The sequence below is a fragment of the Chiloscyllium punctatum genome, chromosome 20 (genome assembly GCF_047496795.1).
Source record: "Chiloscyllium punctatum isolate Juve2018m chromosome 20, sChiPun1.3, whole genome shotgun sequence".
Classification (NCBI taxonomy): domain Eukaryota; kingdom Metazoa; phylum Chordata; class Chondrichthyes; order Orectolobiformes; family Hemiscylliidae; genus Chiloscyllium; species Chiloscyllium punctatum.
The window spans coordinates 24,990,305-25,007,787 of NC_092758.1; the positions used below are offsets into that span (position 1 = coordinate 24,990,305).

General features: G+C 41.2%; 1 protein-coding gene across 2 annotated transcripts in view; it reads left to right on the forward strand.

Annotated features, from left to right (window-relative positions):
- LOC140491968 (protein KIBRA-like) overlaps positions 1–17,483 on the forward strand; it is a 154,463-nt gene that overhangs the window by 116,231 nt on the left and 20,749 nt on the right. For both annotated transcript variants that reach the window (XM_072590508.1, XM_072590509.1), the window contains 3 exons: positions 1,038–1,248; positions 2,096–2,260; positions 11,605–11,697. In XM_072590508.1, the coding sequence (XP_072446609.1) occupies positions 1,038–1,248; positions 2,096–2,260; positions 11,605–11,697 (469 nt within the window). The remainder of the gene's footprint in view (positions 1–1,037; positions 1,249–2,095; positions 2,261–11,604; positions 11,698–17,483) is intronic.

Genomic DNA, 17,483 nt, shown 5'->3' on the forward strand with positions numbered 1-17,483 from the left:
ACCAAAGCTAAAATCTGTCTCGATCAAAAAAGAGTGGACAGTGTTTAGCATATTAGTACTGTGGTACTGTGGAGAAATTCTGTACCGTGTCCTGAAAATGTGTTGATGGTCAATTCTGGAAAGTTTATTAGATGAAAATTGCTCCTTCTGCCCCACTGTGACCTTTCCAGAACCCATTCTCTTCCCCCCCCCCCCCCCCCCACACACACACACACACACACCTCCCGACTACATCAACCAACCACTTAGTTGCCCTCTTGAACAGACCTGACTACTGTTCCCCTTCTGACCACCTGACTACAATGTGACCTGATCACCCCTGTCCACCAAGTGGGCCTGAATACTCAATCTAGCTATCCCTCCCAATCAACCCACCTAATGTGACTAAAAAATACCAGAAGAACTGCAGATGCTGTAAATTGGAAACAAAAACAGAAATTACTGGAAAAGCTCCGCAGGTCTGGTGGCATCTGTGAAGAGAAATTAGAACTAACGTTTCAGGTTTGGAGTTATCCAGGTGATAGACAAGTTTTCATCTAATAAACTTGTCTGAGTAACAACCCAAAATTGACCGTATTGTACTTAATGTGACTAATCGCCTAACCCAAATAACTGTTGACCTGATCCTGTACTACATCTCTCTATCCCCACCATCCCTCCACAGTCCCTCTTCGCCCATTCCCATCCCCTCCCTTAAACCCTTAAGTACATACTCTCCAACTTAACAATATCATCCCAACTCCCTGTTTACCCATACTAACAACTAGAATCGACCTAGCGACCCCACCTACTGCTTGTAATTTATTTATATTTGTCCCTTGCATTCGCCACATCCATTTTGAATTTTATTTGACGTAACTAATGGCACTGCCAAGCACAGCCAGAGCACATTCAAAAAGGGATGTGGATGCATATCCCAACCAGGAAATAGATTATTTTTCTATGTGATTGGAAGGAAGAACCAAGGATACAAGAATTGATTCTAAACAGAACAAAGTTATGCTGATTTTTTTTTAAATGAGGTTCCTTGCTTACAGACCAAGTGCACCAGTGAAGGAAGATGACTACAAAGAGAAAGAAGTAAGCAAGGAGCGAGAGCAAGAACAAGAAGACAACGAAGAAAGCAAGGAGGGAGAGCAAGAACAAGAAGACAATGAAGAAATTCTTTGGGAAAATGAAGACTATGTTGAGAATACCAATGAGCCAACTGATAATCAGTCAGTGCTAGGAACACTTGTTGCAGTGAAGGTGAATATTCGTAGCAATTGTCTATTTGGCTAACCCTCCATGAATCATTAAAAATACAATTGCTGCCATTTAGAGAGTGCTACTAGCACAAATATTGTAATGGTAAAAGCATTTCAAATATTGGTCATACCTATTAAAATATATGAATTATTATGGGTCACAGGATTTAGGTTAATAAAATTAGTGAATTTTTGGGGCTAATGGAATGAATTTGTGCAGGGAGAAGTAATGAGAAAATGTAAGAAAAATTTGAGTTCTTTGTTGCTGTAATGCTACTGTTGATTTTTGAATCCCTTCTATGTTGCACATTAGTATTTACTACAGTGTTCCAGTGCACAAGCAAAAAAAAATACAAACCACTTGTGTTCTTGTAGTTGAACATTGCTATGTGTTTTAATTATTATATTGTTATATTGGTGTAAGTTATAGTTTTGAGTATGTAAAATATCTTCAGTATTTCTGCTTGAATTATGAAGTGCAGTAGGTGTAAATTACCTTTTAAACCCGGATGTTGAATCAAGCAATGATTTATCCAGTACGGCACAAGAATTGTTTTTTCAGCCATTAAAGAGCTATCACTAAGCATATGAGCAAGCCCATGTGATGAATTAAGAGGCATGAGACGAGTGAGTGTATTCTCTCAAGTCGCTAATGTGAGCCTAATTAATATCTTGGTCAAAATGTATTTGAAGCAACATATTGGCACGAAGTTGAACTGCATTGCTTTAAACGTGACTTATTTTCCCTATAATATGTGGGCATGAAAATAATTTTAAAAATTGCCAATAACATTGCATATTATCACTTTACAGAAATTAGTTGGATTATGAACTTATTATTTCTGCAGGTTGATAAAGAAACGAACACAGAGGAGACTGTGACAACTACTTTTGTTGTGCGTCCAAAGGATAGAAGAACTCATACTACTCAACAAAGCCCATTCGTGAGAGGCAGTGCAATTATTCGTTCAAAAACCTTCTCTCCGGGTGCACAGAATCCCTATGTATGCAGGGTAAGAAAGCATTTGACTGAATTTTGTTCTTAACATTGTAAGCATTTCTGTTCAATCTACAGCTTACAGGTTCTTCCACTGAATGGATTCCTTCCCTTGTTTTTATTTTTGTTCTCACCTTCCATCTTCTCTCACACACCATTTATCCTCTTAGACCCTGTTCCTGCAGGTATTTATGGTGAACATGGTCAGCACATTCAGCTCCTTTTGTCCTGAAAAGTGCCAGTAATGTGAGCTTCTGCTTTGAAGAAAACACAGGATCCATCATTGACAGTCATTTCTTCACCCTGCATGCAGTGTACTTTTCATTTATGGTAGCCTTCTCTTGATCCTTCTCGTGTTATGCTCCTTTCTTGAACATTGCTAGGTGCATTATTCAGCTAATGTATAACTGTGCTTGTACTTGCAACCGTAATAAGGGGGATTAAGGTTGTTTTTTGTACTGTTATGTTCTGAATCCTGCTTTCTTATGTCAACAGTTGGCAAAAAAAAACAATATTAGAATTTGGCAGCAAGAAATCCTTCCAACAGAAGTAGTCTTGCCATACATTGCATTTGATATTTGTGTCCTTGTGTGAGTTTCTTCCTTATTAGTCTTTTAAAGCAAAGATGACTTTATTTACTTCCTGGGGTGTTCAATAGGATGCCATTGGGTACGTAGATGGCTGCTAATATCGATCCACACCCAAAACATTCTGTTGCAAACAGGATCGGACAAAGCAAACGACCGAGTCCTCAACAAGTTTCCTTGGAGTTTCTCTTCTTAGTGTTTTCTTCTTGCCTATAATAATGTTCTTGCTTTATCAGGGCATTTATTTTATTTGGTTGTGTCATATATAGCAATAATATTTGAGCTGCTTCAAGTACGTGAAGTTGATGTGAAAGCTTTGAAATGTGTGTACCTGTATATCCATGATATGAATAACAGAATTATTACGACACTGAAGGTGGCAATTTGGCTCAATGTGTCTGCGCCAGCTCTCCAAATCGGCATTGTGACTTAGTGATGTTCTCCTACCTTTTCTCCTAACCTTGAACATGTTTTCTATTCAAATAATTGCCTAATGCTTCTTTGATTTTTCCCATTGTGCTTTCACCCAGGCTGATTTTTATCCATTCCTTTGTTAACCCAACTGTTGTTCTCTCTCTGGGCTCCACCTATCCATTAAACCCCTCCCTGAAATGTTAAGTCTGCTTTCTCTCAGCCAGACTTGCTGAGTTTTTCCAGCAATTTCTGATTTTACAGCATCCACCACATTTCTCAGGACGTGTATTTCTGACCCAGATGCTGCTTGTATGAGAAAGATTTTTCAAAACATTTGTACTTCTGTTGATTACTTTAAATCTATACTTCTTCTGAATCCTTCAAGAGAAAAAAAAAATTCTGCTTGCTTACTCTATCCAGACCTGTCATGATTTTGCCATCTTCTATTAGATCTCCTCTTTTCTCCTTATCTTCAAGGAGAACGGTCTCAGTCTTTTTAATCTCAGAACTGAAGTTTCTCATTCCTAAAAACATTTTTGTAAATCTTCTGTGCACTCTTTCCTAATGTGTTCATTTGCTTCCTATTAGTGCCTAGCTCTGTACACAGTGCTCCAACTGAGGTTTAAAGATATCTTGTGTAAGCTCCACATAAACTTGATCTTATAAATTTTGCCCCTGTCATAAAATCCAGGATACCATGTGCTTTATGAACTGCCTTTTCATTGTGACCTGCTCTTTTATTAATGTATAGACATAGACATCAAGGTCTGTCTACTCCTGCACCCCCTGAAGAATTGCACCAATTGTTTTATAGTTTCTGTTCATGTTCTTTCTACCAAACTCTATCCTGTCACATTTATCTATATTGATCATTATCTGCCCACTCCATCAACATGCCATTTAGAATTCTACAGTTTTCTCCCCACAGTGTGCAATGCTTCCAAGTTTCATCTCATCTGCTAAATTTCAAATTGTCCCCTGCACACCAAGATCTAGATTATTAGTATTTGATGAAAAGGTAGGCTCCCAATACAGACTCCTGGGGAACTCCATTACAAATTCTTCTTCCAGCCTAAAAAATGCCCTTTGACCATTACACTCTGTTTTCTATTATTTAGCAACATGAATACAAAAGATTCTGCTCCTTTTTATTTCATGATTAGCAACTTTTCCACAGTCTGTTGTTTGACACTATTGAATGCCTCTTGAAAGCTAATATATGCCACATCAATCTCATTACCCCCGTTAATTCTTTCTGTTACCTCTTCAACGAACTCCCAAATTTATTCCAAATTCTTTACCCTTTTAAAAATTTCATTTACTATTTCATAATCAACACTCCTTTTTCTATGTGGGCTATGATGTGGCAGAATCGCACAAGAAGTCTGGAAAGGCCTAACTCGACATTGGGAACAATTTGCTGCATCTTTAAGCCTAAGTTCTGGATTCTGAGGCGAGGTTCTTGCCGGGTAGTGTAAGTTGCCTATTAGGTCACATAATTGCTTATTATAACCTTATTCGCCACACATCCTGCCTTATTAATATGCAGCTTCCTATCCTAGGTTCTGCCACAAGTAAATTGGATGCTGTAAAAATGGGCACCTGGCAACTTCAGCAAGCCGCTGGCTGTAAAGAGCTTTTATGTTCTCACAACGCAATTGCTTCTCAGAGCACAATCTGTGGACACCAGCTGCACAAACCTCTTGTCTCAGATATTGGCAGCTGATAATTTCCAAGTCTTCAAGATATTCAATGCACCTCTTGAACCACTTGCAGAATGCTTAGGAATTTGAGATTCACATTTCACAGGACTCTGACAGCTAGCATTGAAAGGCAACTTTAAGGATACTTTGCAGACAGGGACAGGCATCCAGCTCATTTAAGTCAAACTTCTCTTTTGCTGTCATAATACTCACTCACTGAGTGCCTATGTGAATGCTCACAGCATCCTTGTTATGCCTATTAATGTAGTCATACAAACAGGCAGTTTGCCTTGACTGTCAACAGCCCTCAGTTAAGAGGTTGTATGTTTTACTGTTTGGCAACATACTAAGTTAATCTCGCATTTGTACAACATGCACAGTTTATTTGGTAGATAAACTGCTTGCAGAAAGCAAACAGCAATGTCTCAAGATCTGAAGGGAGTACTCCTCACTGAAGTTTGCGGAGACTCCCATTAGTCAGGGGGTCCCGGCACAGTAAGTCAAGGGTAGTTTCCAATACCAGTCCAGGGATTGGTCACAGTTAGGCATTTGGTTGGGGTTGGGATGTGACAATTGTAAGTGGGGGATGGGAAAGCTATATTTGTAAGGAAGAGAAACAATAAATCAGAAGTTTATTGACAAAAGAAATGAATATGAAATAGAATAAACCAAACAATCTGCTTAAAGTACCAATTCAGAAGTTCTTAAATGCAGAGTGACAACATAATCCCAATATTTCCAAAACATTCCAGTATAAATTGAAAAGTGGCAAATAGCATTTGTATAATACCCAAAATGCACCCTGGTACAATACCTGAACACAACCTGAATACAGTACCCCTGTCGTAGCCCCTGTATCTAACACACATTAATAGATTTAAGTCACTTGTGACTTCAACTTTTAGACTGCTTAACTGTATTCAGCTTTAAGTTAGCTTTTTTTTGTTCTAGCCCAATATTTCTGATCTGAAACTAACACAAGCACTTCACCCTAAAGTAATCTAGTTCACTATATATCCTTTCCTTTTCAGGAGCACTGTTCTATATTGCTATCCTATCTCAAGAACTTCACAGGACTGCCTACTGAAAGCAAAAACTGAAACACAACAGTCTTCCTCTCTAAGCAATAGATGTTTCCCTTAAGCTTAAAACAACCAAATTCCAGAAGTCTCTAACAAATCTTGAGGCTCCATTGTTTGACGTCCTGGGTCACAGAAAAATCTAACATCAACACATGACAATAGACAATAGGTGCAGGAGTAGGCCATTCTGCCCTTCGAGCCAGCACCACCATTCATTATGATCATGGCTGATCATCCTCAATCAGTATCTTGTTCCTGCCTTATCCTCATAACCCTTGATTCCATTATCCTTAAGAGCTCTATCCAACTCTTTCTTCATGTTCATTAGTGCTGCTCACAAACCTGTTTGCTCTGAAGTCAGGCATCAAAAACTGATGTGAATTAAATCATCATGGCTACAGAATAACTTGCATGCTAATTATTAATTTCAGACCGAAACCCAATTTATAATAATTGATATTAATATATTCAAAATCTCACAGTTTACATCACAGTATATTCATAATATTTTCTTCTGTCTGACCGTGAACATCTAGCAAATCAGCTCCATTTCGCACTTAAATGAATTTCATTGCTGAGCACATTTTATGTTGAATTTTTGTTACTGCATCCACTTGTTTTTCTCTAGAGTATTCTCCATTTCACATGGCAAACCCTTTTACCTATCTCTTGTATTCTCATGGACCCCTCAAGCTAGCCTTTTTCCTCTTTCTAGATCTTTCCATTGAGAATTGTTTGCATCAGATACATGGAATATACTTTCCAGTCCTACTTTGATCATCTCACTCACCACTCTTTCTTTTCCAGTGAGCTAATACTGTGTTATTGCCATTTCCTAATCTCACTCGCATCAGGCCAATTGCATAGAATTTTTCCTTTCAGCTTTCTCTAAAAAGAGAGATCCCAGCCTTTCCAGGCCATTCATGCAATGAAATGTCTTAATTCCTGAAACCATTCATGTTAATTTTGTCTACACATTCTCCAGTGTTTTCACGTTGGTTCTTGTTTTAGAAATAATATTTTATAAAGGTTCACCATAATTTCCTTGAATTTGCTCTATTTACTTTCAGGAATTTGTGCACTACTTTTACATCTCTTTTAGAAATGTATTCTTTATCTTCTGTTGCCTTTCTTCATTCTGCTCGCCAAAATTATTGCATTATATTTAATCTGCTACTTGTCCAGACCACTAGTCTGTGTTCTCTCAAAGTTGATCACTATTCTCACTACAGTCCATCATACTTCTGTGTTTTGTGTTGTCTTCAGATTATGGTATTTTGCCCTGCATATCGAAGTCTAGGGTTATTAATACCTACCAAGGAAAGCAGCAGTCATAATATCAACTGTGGGCAACTGTATACAATCATACTGCCCAAAAAAACAATATTTTTGTCACTAAATTCTGTTCTTAAAGACATAGAGATGTACAGCACAGAAACAGACACTTTGGTCAAACTTGTCCATGCCGTCCACATATCCCAAACTAATCTAGTCCTACTTGCCCGGCTGATCTCCCTCAAAACCCTTCCCGTTCATATACCCATCCAGATTCCTTTTAACTGTTGCAATTGTACTAACCTCCACCACTTCCTCTGGCAGCTCATTCCATACACGTACCACCCTCTGCAAGAAAACGTTGCTCCTTGAGTCTCTTTTACATCTTTCCCCTCTCACCCCAAACCTATGCCCTCTAGGTCTGGATTACCCCACTCCAGGGAAAAGACTTTCTGTAATTATCCTATCCATGCCCCTCATGATTTTATAAATCTCTATAAGGTTCTTGTCATTTAACCAAGCTTGTATCTATGCTGCCTGTTTTTTATTCCATGGGTTTCAACTTTGCTGACAAGCATTTTATGTGGCAATTTATCAAATGCCCTTTTTTTCCCACTACATCAATTTCGTAATTCTCATTCACTTTCTCTGTCACTACAATGAAAACCTCAAAGTAGTTAAACGTTATTTGCCATTAAGAAATCTGTGCTGTCTACATTAATTAATCCATATTTGTCTAGGTGACTGTTAATTGTGCCTGGATTATCATTTCTAGAATCTATCTCACCACATGGAACTGGCAACTGATTGCTGGGTTTATCCTTGCACCTGGTTTTGAAAAAGAGTGCAATATTTGTAACTCCAGCACTGTTGGAAATACATTGGAAGGGAGATTGGAAGACTGTGGGCAAACTTTGTCTGGACACTTGAGTGTTCTAGATTCAACATGAATTTAAAAAGCTGAAATCACAACCTCTGCATCCATTTTCTTTTATTGTCCTTTGATAGTTATTTTTTCTCTCTCCCTTTTTTATTTGCTTTTAGTTGGTAGCTATTCAGGATCTGGATTAGTGGTGCTGGAAGAGCACAGCAGTTCAGGCAGCATCCAATGAGCAGCGAAATCGACGTTTCGGGCAAAAGGAAGGGCTTTTGCCCGAAACGTCGATTTCGCTGCTCGTTGGATGCTGCCTGAACTGCTGTGCTCTTCCAGCACCACTAATCCAGTATTTGGTTTCCAGCATCTGCAGTCATTGTTTTTACATTGTTTTTACCTTAGATATTCAGGATCGTTCATTCACAATCTTCTAGATGCATCTTTTCCTTGATCCATTACTTTTCCTTTCAGCCACGCAGCATGAAACATTATTTAATCTCCTGCCCCAACACTCTAACATTGACCCTTCCATTTGTTTTTCTTCCTACTCTTTCAGATTTTGCAGATAAAAGAAACCTATGATATTTTTAACTTGTTTCACTGAAATGTTGAGATTTTTTTTCTCTCTACTGGTGCCGCAAGACCTGCTAAGTATTTCCAACATTTTTGTTTCTTAATTTTTTTATTTCACTGTAATTGGTTTAGGTTTATAGAAATAACATCAGCTATTAAAATTGTAATTTGTCAGAATTGCTGTTTTGGTGTTTGTACCTTCCTAGAATAACATGTGCACAGGTTCCTGACCTACTCTGAAATCTAACCCTTTGTACAGACAACATGCCTGTTGAGAGGTAAATCTTAGTAGCATCAACCCTGATGAGCGTCTTCATGAATTAAGTTTTCTAATTTATTTTTGTGGTTTTTGCAAGCACTGAACGAGTGTTAGGCCTAGTTATCCTCCCAATGAGCACTCATTGGATGGTTGGGAGCCATAAAATAATGATTGCTCTGAGATTTGGAGGCAATTGGCCCATGCACTTTCACATGTAACCAACGTTTCTGTGCTTACTCCAATAGCACTGATCTTTGAAAAGGTATGCTAATAAATGAATTTGTGATTTGGATTCACCCACAGCTTCCAACCTCATAGTCCAGGAACCCCGCACTGCCTGGTTCTACCTCCTTCCCAAGATCCACAAGCCAGACCACCCTGGCCGACCCATTGTCTCAGCATGCTCCTGCCCCACTGAACTCATCTCTACCTACCTCTACACTGTCCTATCCCCCCTAGTCCAGGAGCTCCCCACATACGTTCGAGACACCACCCACGCCCTCCACCTCCTCCAAGACTTCCGTTTCCCCAGCCCCCAACGCCTCATCTTCACCATGGATATCCAATCCCTCTACACCTCCATCCGCCATGACCAGGGCCTCCAAGCCCTCTGTTTTTTCCTCTCCTCCAGACGTCCCCAGATCGTTTGGCCGAACTGATCCTCACCCTTAACAATTTCTCCTTTGAATCCTCCCACTTCCTCCAGACCAAAGGGGTAGCCATGGGCACACGTATGGGCCCCAGCTATGCCTGTCTCTTTGTTGGCTACGTAGAGCAGTTGATCTTCCATAATTACACCGGCACCACTCCCTACCTCTTCCTCCGCTACATTGATGACTGCATTGGCGCCACCTCGTGCTCCCGCAAGGAGGTTGAGCAATTCATCAACTTCACCAACACATTCCACCCTGACCTTAAATTTACCTGGACCATTTCTGACACCTCCCTCCCCTTTCTGAACCTCTCCATCTCCATTAATGACGACCGACTTGACACTGACATTTTTTACAAACCCACCGACTCCCACAGCTACCTGGATTACACTTCTTCCCACCCTACCTCTTGCAAAAATGCCATCCCATATTCCCAATTCCTCTGCCTCCGCCGTATCTGCTCCCAGGAGGACCAGTTCCACTACAGAACACACCAGATGGCCTCCTTCTTTAGAGACCGCAATTTCCCTTCCCACGTGGTTAAAGATGCCCTCCAACGCATCTCGTCCACATCCCACACCTCCGCCCTCAGACTCCACCCCTCCAACCGTAACAAGGAGAGAACGCCCCTGGTGCTCACCTTCCACCCTACCAACCTTCGCATAAACCAAATCATCCGCCAACATTCCAGCCACCTCCAAACAGACTCCCAGGAATATATTTCCCTCCCCACCCCTTTCCACCTTCCGCAAAGACCGTTCCCTCCGTGACTACCTGGTCAGGTCCACGCCCCCCTACAACCCACCCTCCCATTCTGGCACTTTCCCCTGCCACCGCAGGAACTGTAAAACCTGCGCCCACACCTCCTCCCTCACCTCTATCCAAGGCCCTAAAGGAGCCTTCCACATCCATCAAAGTTTTACTTGCACATCCACTAATATTATTTATTGTATCCATTGCTCCCAATGCGGTCTCCTTTACATTGGGGAGACTGGGCGCCTCCTAGCAGAGCGCTTTAGGGAAGATTTCCGGGACACCCGCATCAATCAACCACACCGCCCCGTAGCCCAACATTTCAATTCCCCCTCCCACTCTGCCGAGGACATGGAGGTCCTGGGCCTCCTTCATCGCCGCTCCCTCACCACCAGATGCCTGGAGGAAGAATGCCTCATCTTCCGCCTCAGAACACTTCAACCCCAGGGCATCAATGTGGACTTCAACAGTTTCCTCATTTCCCCTTCCCCCACCTCACCCTAGTTCCAAACTTCCAGCTCAGCACTGTCCCTATGACTTGTCCGGGCTTGTCCTACCTGCCTGTCTCCTTTTCCACCTATCCACTCCACCCTCTCCTCCCTGACCTATCACCTTCATCCCCTCCCCCACTCACCCATTGTACTCTATGCTACTTTCTCCCCACCCCCACCCTCCTCTAGCTTATCTCTCCACACTTCAGGCTCACTGTCTTTATTCCTGATGAAGGGCTTTTGCCCGAAACGTCGATTTCGAAGCTCCTTGGATGCTGCCTGAACTGCTGTGCTCTTCCAGCACCACTAATCCAGAATCTGTTTTCCAGCATCTCCAGTCATTGTTTTTACCTCTTTGTTTTAAACTGTTGGTAAATTGCAATTCTTAAAATTTAGATTGCTATTTTGTTTGTGCAAAAGTAACTAGAGAGAGCATAGGGTAGAGTTTGGAAAGGGGCTTCCATAGAGTGAGACATTGTTGCTCCTACTGCAGAAAGGTCATCTGTCAAATTTCTATATTTTAAGTGCTGACCATGAAAGAAATATACTAAAATGTTTAGTCCTGTGGAATTCTATATGTAGATCAAGAATGAGTTTGACTGTCCTTTGCCTGCCCTATTTTGGTGGTATGGAGTCTATGAAGATTTATTTGTTGAATGTTGCTAATAATCAAATAACAATTATTTTCTTTTTCAGTTAAATCGAAGTGATAGTGACAGCTCAACATTATCCAAAAGGCAGCCCTTTGTTCGGAATGCGATGGAGCGACGCAGTTTGCGAATGAAAATGGTGAGGGTGATAAAGAAGAGCATAGAGGGAAGAAAGCCATTGCCAATTTTAAACATCTTCAATATGCTCACCAGTTTAACTTCAAAATAGATTCACTGTAGTTAAGGAATTTCATTTTTCATTTCAGTATCATGTATTTGTACATTAAAATAACTGAAATACTGGGCATGTTCATGTTAAGCAACCTGTGCTGAGAAAGGTAGAGTTAGTAGGCACAGTTTAATGGACCAATCACAGGTAGAAAAGCAGAGGGGTTGACCTGTAAATTAGGTCTCGGTGTCATTGGTACTATCCAGTGGCTTGCACTGCACTGCACTGCAGTTTTATGGATCTCGATTAGAGTGGTGCGAAAAAAGCACAACAGGTCAGGCAGCATCCGAGGAGCAGGAAAGTTGACATTTTGGGCAAAAGCCCTTCATCAACGTCAATTTTCCTGCTCCTCGGATACTGCCTGACCTGCTGTGTTTTTCCAGCACCACTCTAATCTAGATTCTGGTTTCCAGCTTCTGCAGTCCTCACTTTTGCCTTCAGTTTTATGTATGGTGGGGGAGACAATAAGTGGACAATTATTTCTCACCCAAGGGCTTCACTCTGTTTCCATTCCAATTTAATGGGTGGTAAGAGAGATCTTTATCCATTGTGCATTCCCAAAAGCCCTATGGCCAATTGGCCACTGAATGTGGAAAGGTCCCTCCATCTTAGGCTCCTTCTAATAGTCAGATGTGCTCCCCAAACAAAAACAGTTTCATCTTCCCCTGACTACCATCACTTTCTTATTCCCACAACTCCCATCACTTCCTGCTGTGTCCAACATGACCCACAACACCCTCACATTGGCCTGCCATCTTGGCCTCTGTGGGATCCTTGTATTTATCTTGAATTTGTTCATTCATGGTTGTTCTTCTTCCCAGAACTCCTGTAATAGCGATAAAGCCCACTGGTAGTGCTTAGCTGTTGACCTATAATTGGGTGAAACTGTATCTGCAGATGTACAAAATCATTCTTTATACTAATTAAAGGGTCTTCTGAACAATTGTAGTCGATTGAGCTGCCTAAATGGAAACACATACAGCACTAACACTTATGCTAGAGTGCAGGCATTCTGATCTCCCATGTGTAGTCAATTGCATTTTTTGCAGTCAATAACCTTTGATCTGAGCCTGGTGCATTTTACACAAAAAACACACACTGTTGCCACTATGTGGCAGCAGCAAACTTAGTGAATGTTTTGTTTGGTGATTTGGGTGCTGATCAAGCATGCTGTTTTGTCCTGGATTTTGTTGGCTTCTTCCTTGAGTGCTGTTTAAAACACCCAGGCATGTAAGAGTATATTCCATCACATAGTTGACTTATGTCCTGTAAATGGACTTTAGAAAATCAAAAAGTGAGTTGTGAGTGCGCTGAGTTCCCAACTTCTGACCTGATTGTCTAGCTGTGGTAGTTACATGGCTGGTCCAGTTAACTTCTTGGCTGCTGGTGATCAATGGTAAAAAGTATTGATGGTTGGAGATTTAGCAATGGTGATGCCATTGAGTATCACTGGGAGATAATTAAGTTCTGTATTTTTAGAGATATTCATTTCCTTGGCACTCAGGTTAATGTGACTTATTTGCCTAAGCTTAAATGCTTATGGTTTTTTGCATATGGGCAACTATTTCTTCAGTAGCTGAAGAGTCACAATTGATACTGCACCCTGTGTAGTCATCAATTGAATATTTACATTTCTGATCTTATGACGAAGGGAAGGTTATTGATGAAGTGGCTGAAGATGGTTTGGACCAGGAAATTACCAAGAGAACATGTATTACAGTGATGTCCTAGGGCTGAGGTGATTGCACTCCAGCAACCACAACTATCTTCTTGGGTATGATTCCAACCATTAGTGAGTGTTCCTGCTGATTCTTATTGATTTCAGTTTTGTTAGGACTTCTTCTGACCCCAAACTTCTGACTGGAGATTTATGACCAATGGTGTTCCTCAGAGATCAATGCTGGGACTCCTGTTGTTTGTAATGTATGAGTGATTTGGAGGAAGACCCAGGTGACCTGATTAATAAGTTTGTAAATGATACAAAGATTGGGAGCTGCGGATAGTGAGGAGGATAGCCAGAAGATAGTGGGAAACGGGCTAGAGACTTGGGCGGAGAAATGGCATATTGTGTTTAATCCAGACAAATGTGAGGTGATGCATTTTGAAAGATCTAATGCAGGGGTGAAGTAAATGGCAGAATCCTTAGTAGCATCAAAATACAGAGAGATCTACGCATACAAGTCCATAGTTCCCTAAATGTGGCAACGCAAGTGAATAAGTTGGTCAAGAAGGCATATAACATGTTTGCCTTCATTGGTCGGGGCATAGAGTATTAAAAATTGGCAAATCATGTTATAGTTATATAGAATTTTTAGTAAAGCCACACTTGGAATATTGTGAACAGTTCTGGTTGCTACAGCACTGAAAGAGTGGAGGTTTTGGAGAGGGCACAGAAATGTTATATCAGGATGTTGTCTGATTTGCAGAGTATTAGCTATGAAGAGAGATTGGACAAATTTGATTTGTTTTCACTTCAATATCAAAAATTGAGGGGAAACTTAAAAGAAGTTTACAAAATTATCAGAAGCATTATGGGTAGTCAGAATCTTTTTCCCAGGTTAGAAATGTCAATTACTAGGTAAAAGGGTTACCTTTAAAGGAGATGTAAGAGGCAAGTTTTTTTACACAAAGGTTGTAAGTACCTGAAGTGCGCTGCTGGAGGAAATGGTGGAGGCAGAACAATAGAAACATTTAAGAGGCATCTTGACAGATATATCAATAGGCAGGGCAAGGAGGGATACAGACTGCATACAGGAAAAGGCATTTGAGTTTAGAAAGGAATCATGCATCCATACAGTCTTAGTGTGCCAAAGGGCCTGTTCCTGTGCTGTACTCGTCTTTGTTCTACTTGGTCCATTAATGCTTGATGTCAAAGGCAGTCATTCAATTCATACTTCACTTAAGTTCAGCTCCTTTGTCCATGTTTGTACCAATGTTGTGATGAGATCTGGAGCTGAGTGGTCCTGGTAGAACCTGAAGTGAGCATTAGTGCACACATAATTGCTATGTAAGTATTGCACCATAGGAAGGTCGGCAACACCTCCTATTGAATAAAAGCATAATATTGTGGATGCTGGAGATCTGAAGGAAAACAAAAAGTGCTGGAGAAATTCAGGAGATCAGGCAACATCTGTAGAGAGAAGAGCAAAGTTAATGTTTTCAATCCAATATGACTATTTCTTTTGGACTTCGTTTCACTCTCCACACATGCTGCCAGACATGCTGAATCTCTCCAGCACTTTGTTTTCATGATGCCTTCTATCATTTTCTTGATTGGAAGTTGATGGATAGGGCAATAATTAGCTGGATTTGATCTGTCATTTCTTTAGACAGGACATAACTGCAATTTTCCACATTGCAGGATGGATGGCAGTGTTGCAGCTGCACTGGAAAAGCTTAGCTGGGCTGTGGTTTGTTCTGAAACTCAAGTCTTCAGTACGACTGGTGGCATGTTGTGCGGACCCAGTGCCTTCAACCATCCGTACGTGGATATACCTACTAGAGAAGGTGCAAAACCTGACCTATTCTTGGGAAATAAGGCAGGGCAGGTGACTGAGGTGTCAATGGGGCCAGCAACCATAATTCTATGAGTTTCAAAATAGTGATGGAAAAGGATAGACTGGATCTAAAAGTCAAAGTTCTAAACTGGAGGAAAGTTCATTTTGATAGCATTAGGCAAGAACTTTCAAAAACTGATTGGGAGCAGATGTTTGCAGGTAAAGTGATGACTGGAAATTGGGAAGTCTTCAAAAATGAGATGAGAGTCCAGAGACAGTATATTCCTATTAAGATGAAAGGAAAAGCTGGTAGGTATAGGGAATGCTGGATGACTAGAGAAATTGAGGTTTTGGTTAAGAAAAAAAGGGAGGATATGACAGATATAGACAGGATAGATTGAGTGAATCCTTTAGAGTATAAAGGCAATAGGAGTATACTTAAGAAAGAAATCAGGAGGGCAAAAAGGGGACATGAGATAGCTTTGGTAAATGGAGTTAAGGAGAATCCAAAGGGCTTTATGAATACCTTAAGGACAAAAGGGTAATTGGGGAGAGAATAGGCCCCCTCAAAGCAAGGCAGCCTATATGTGGAACCACAGGAGATGGGGGAGATACTAAATGAGTATTTTGCATCAGTATTTACTATGGAGAAGGACATGGAAGATATACAAAGTGAGGAAAAAGACATTTGGATGGGTATATGAATAGGAAAGCTTTGGAGCGATATGAGCTGGGTGCTGGCAGGTGGGACAAGATTGGGTTGTGATATCTGGTCTGCATGGACGGGTTGGACCCAAAGGTCTGTTTCCATGCTGTACATCTCTAAGACTCTATAAATAGATGGTGATCTATATGGGGTAATAGACGTGATCTACATGAACTTCAGTAAGGCATTTGACAAGGTTCCTCATGGGAGACTGGTTATCAAGGTTAGATCTCATGGAATACAGGGAGAACTAGCCATTTAGATACAGAACTGACTCGAAGGTAGAAGACAGAGGGTGGTGGGGGAGGGTTGCTTTTCAGACTGGAAGCCTGTGACCAGTGGTATGCCACACGGATTGATGCTGAGTCCACTATTTTTCATCATTTGGATGTGAACATAGGGGCTATCGTTAGTAAGTTTGCAGATGACACCAAAATGGGAGGTATAATCGACAGCAAAGAAGGTTACCTCAAATTACAATGGGATCTTGATCAGATGGGCCAATGTGCTAAGGAATGGCAGATGGAGTTTAATTTAGATAAACACTGCATTTTGGGAAAGCAAACCGGGGCAGGGTTTGCACGCCTAATGGCAAGGTCCTGGGAGTGTTGCTGAACAAAGAGACCTTGGAGGTTCATAGCTCCTTGAAAGTGGAGCCGCAGGTAGATAGGGTAGTGAAGAGGGTGTTTGGTATACTTTCCTTTATTGGTCAGAGTATTGAGTTCAGGAGTTGGGAGGTCATGTTGCGGCTGTACAGGACATTGGTTAGGCCACTGTTGGAATATTACGTGTAATTCTAGACTCCTTCCTATCGGAAAGATGTTGTGAAACTTGAAAGGGTTCAGAAAAGATTTACAAGGATATTGCCAGGGTTGGAGGATCTGAGCTACGGGGAGAGGTTGAACAGGGTGGGGCTGTTTTCCCTGGAACGTCAGAGGCTGAGGGGTGACCTTATGGAAATTTACAAAATTATGAGGGGCATGGATAGGATAAATAGACAAAGTCTTTTCCCTGGGCTGGGGAAATCCAGAACTAGAGGACATAGGTTTAGGATGAGAGGGGAAAGATATTAAAGGGACCTAAGGGACAATTTTTTCATGCAGAGGGTGGTACGTGTATGGAATGAGCTGCCAGAGGAAGTGGTGGAGGCTGGTACAATTGCAACATTTAAAAGGCATTTGGATAGGTACATGAATAAGAAGGGTTTGGAGGGACATGGGCCAGGTGCTGGCAGGTGGGAGTAGATCGGGTTGGGATATCTGGTTGGCGTGGACGGGTTGGACCGAAGGGTCTGTTTTCATGCTGTACATCTCTATGACTTATACACTTAATGGTAAGGTCCTAGGAAGTGTTGCCAAACAAAGAGACCTTGCATAGCTCCTTGAAAGTAGAGTTGCAGGTTGATAGGATAGAGAAGAGTGCGTTTGATATGCTTTCCTTTTTTGGTCAGTGTATTGAGTATAGGAGTTGGGAGGTCATGTTGCGGTTGTACA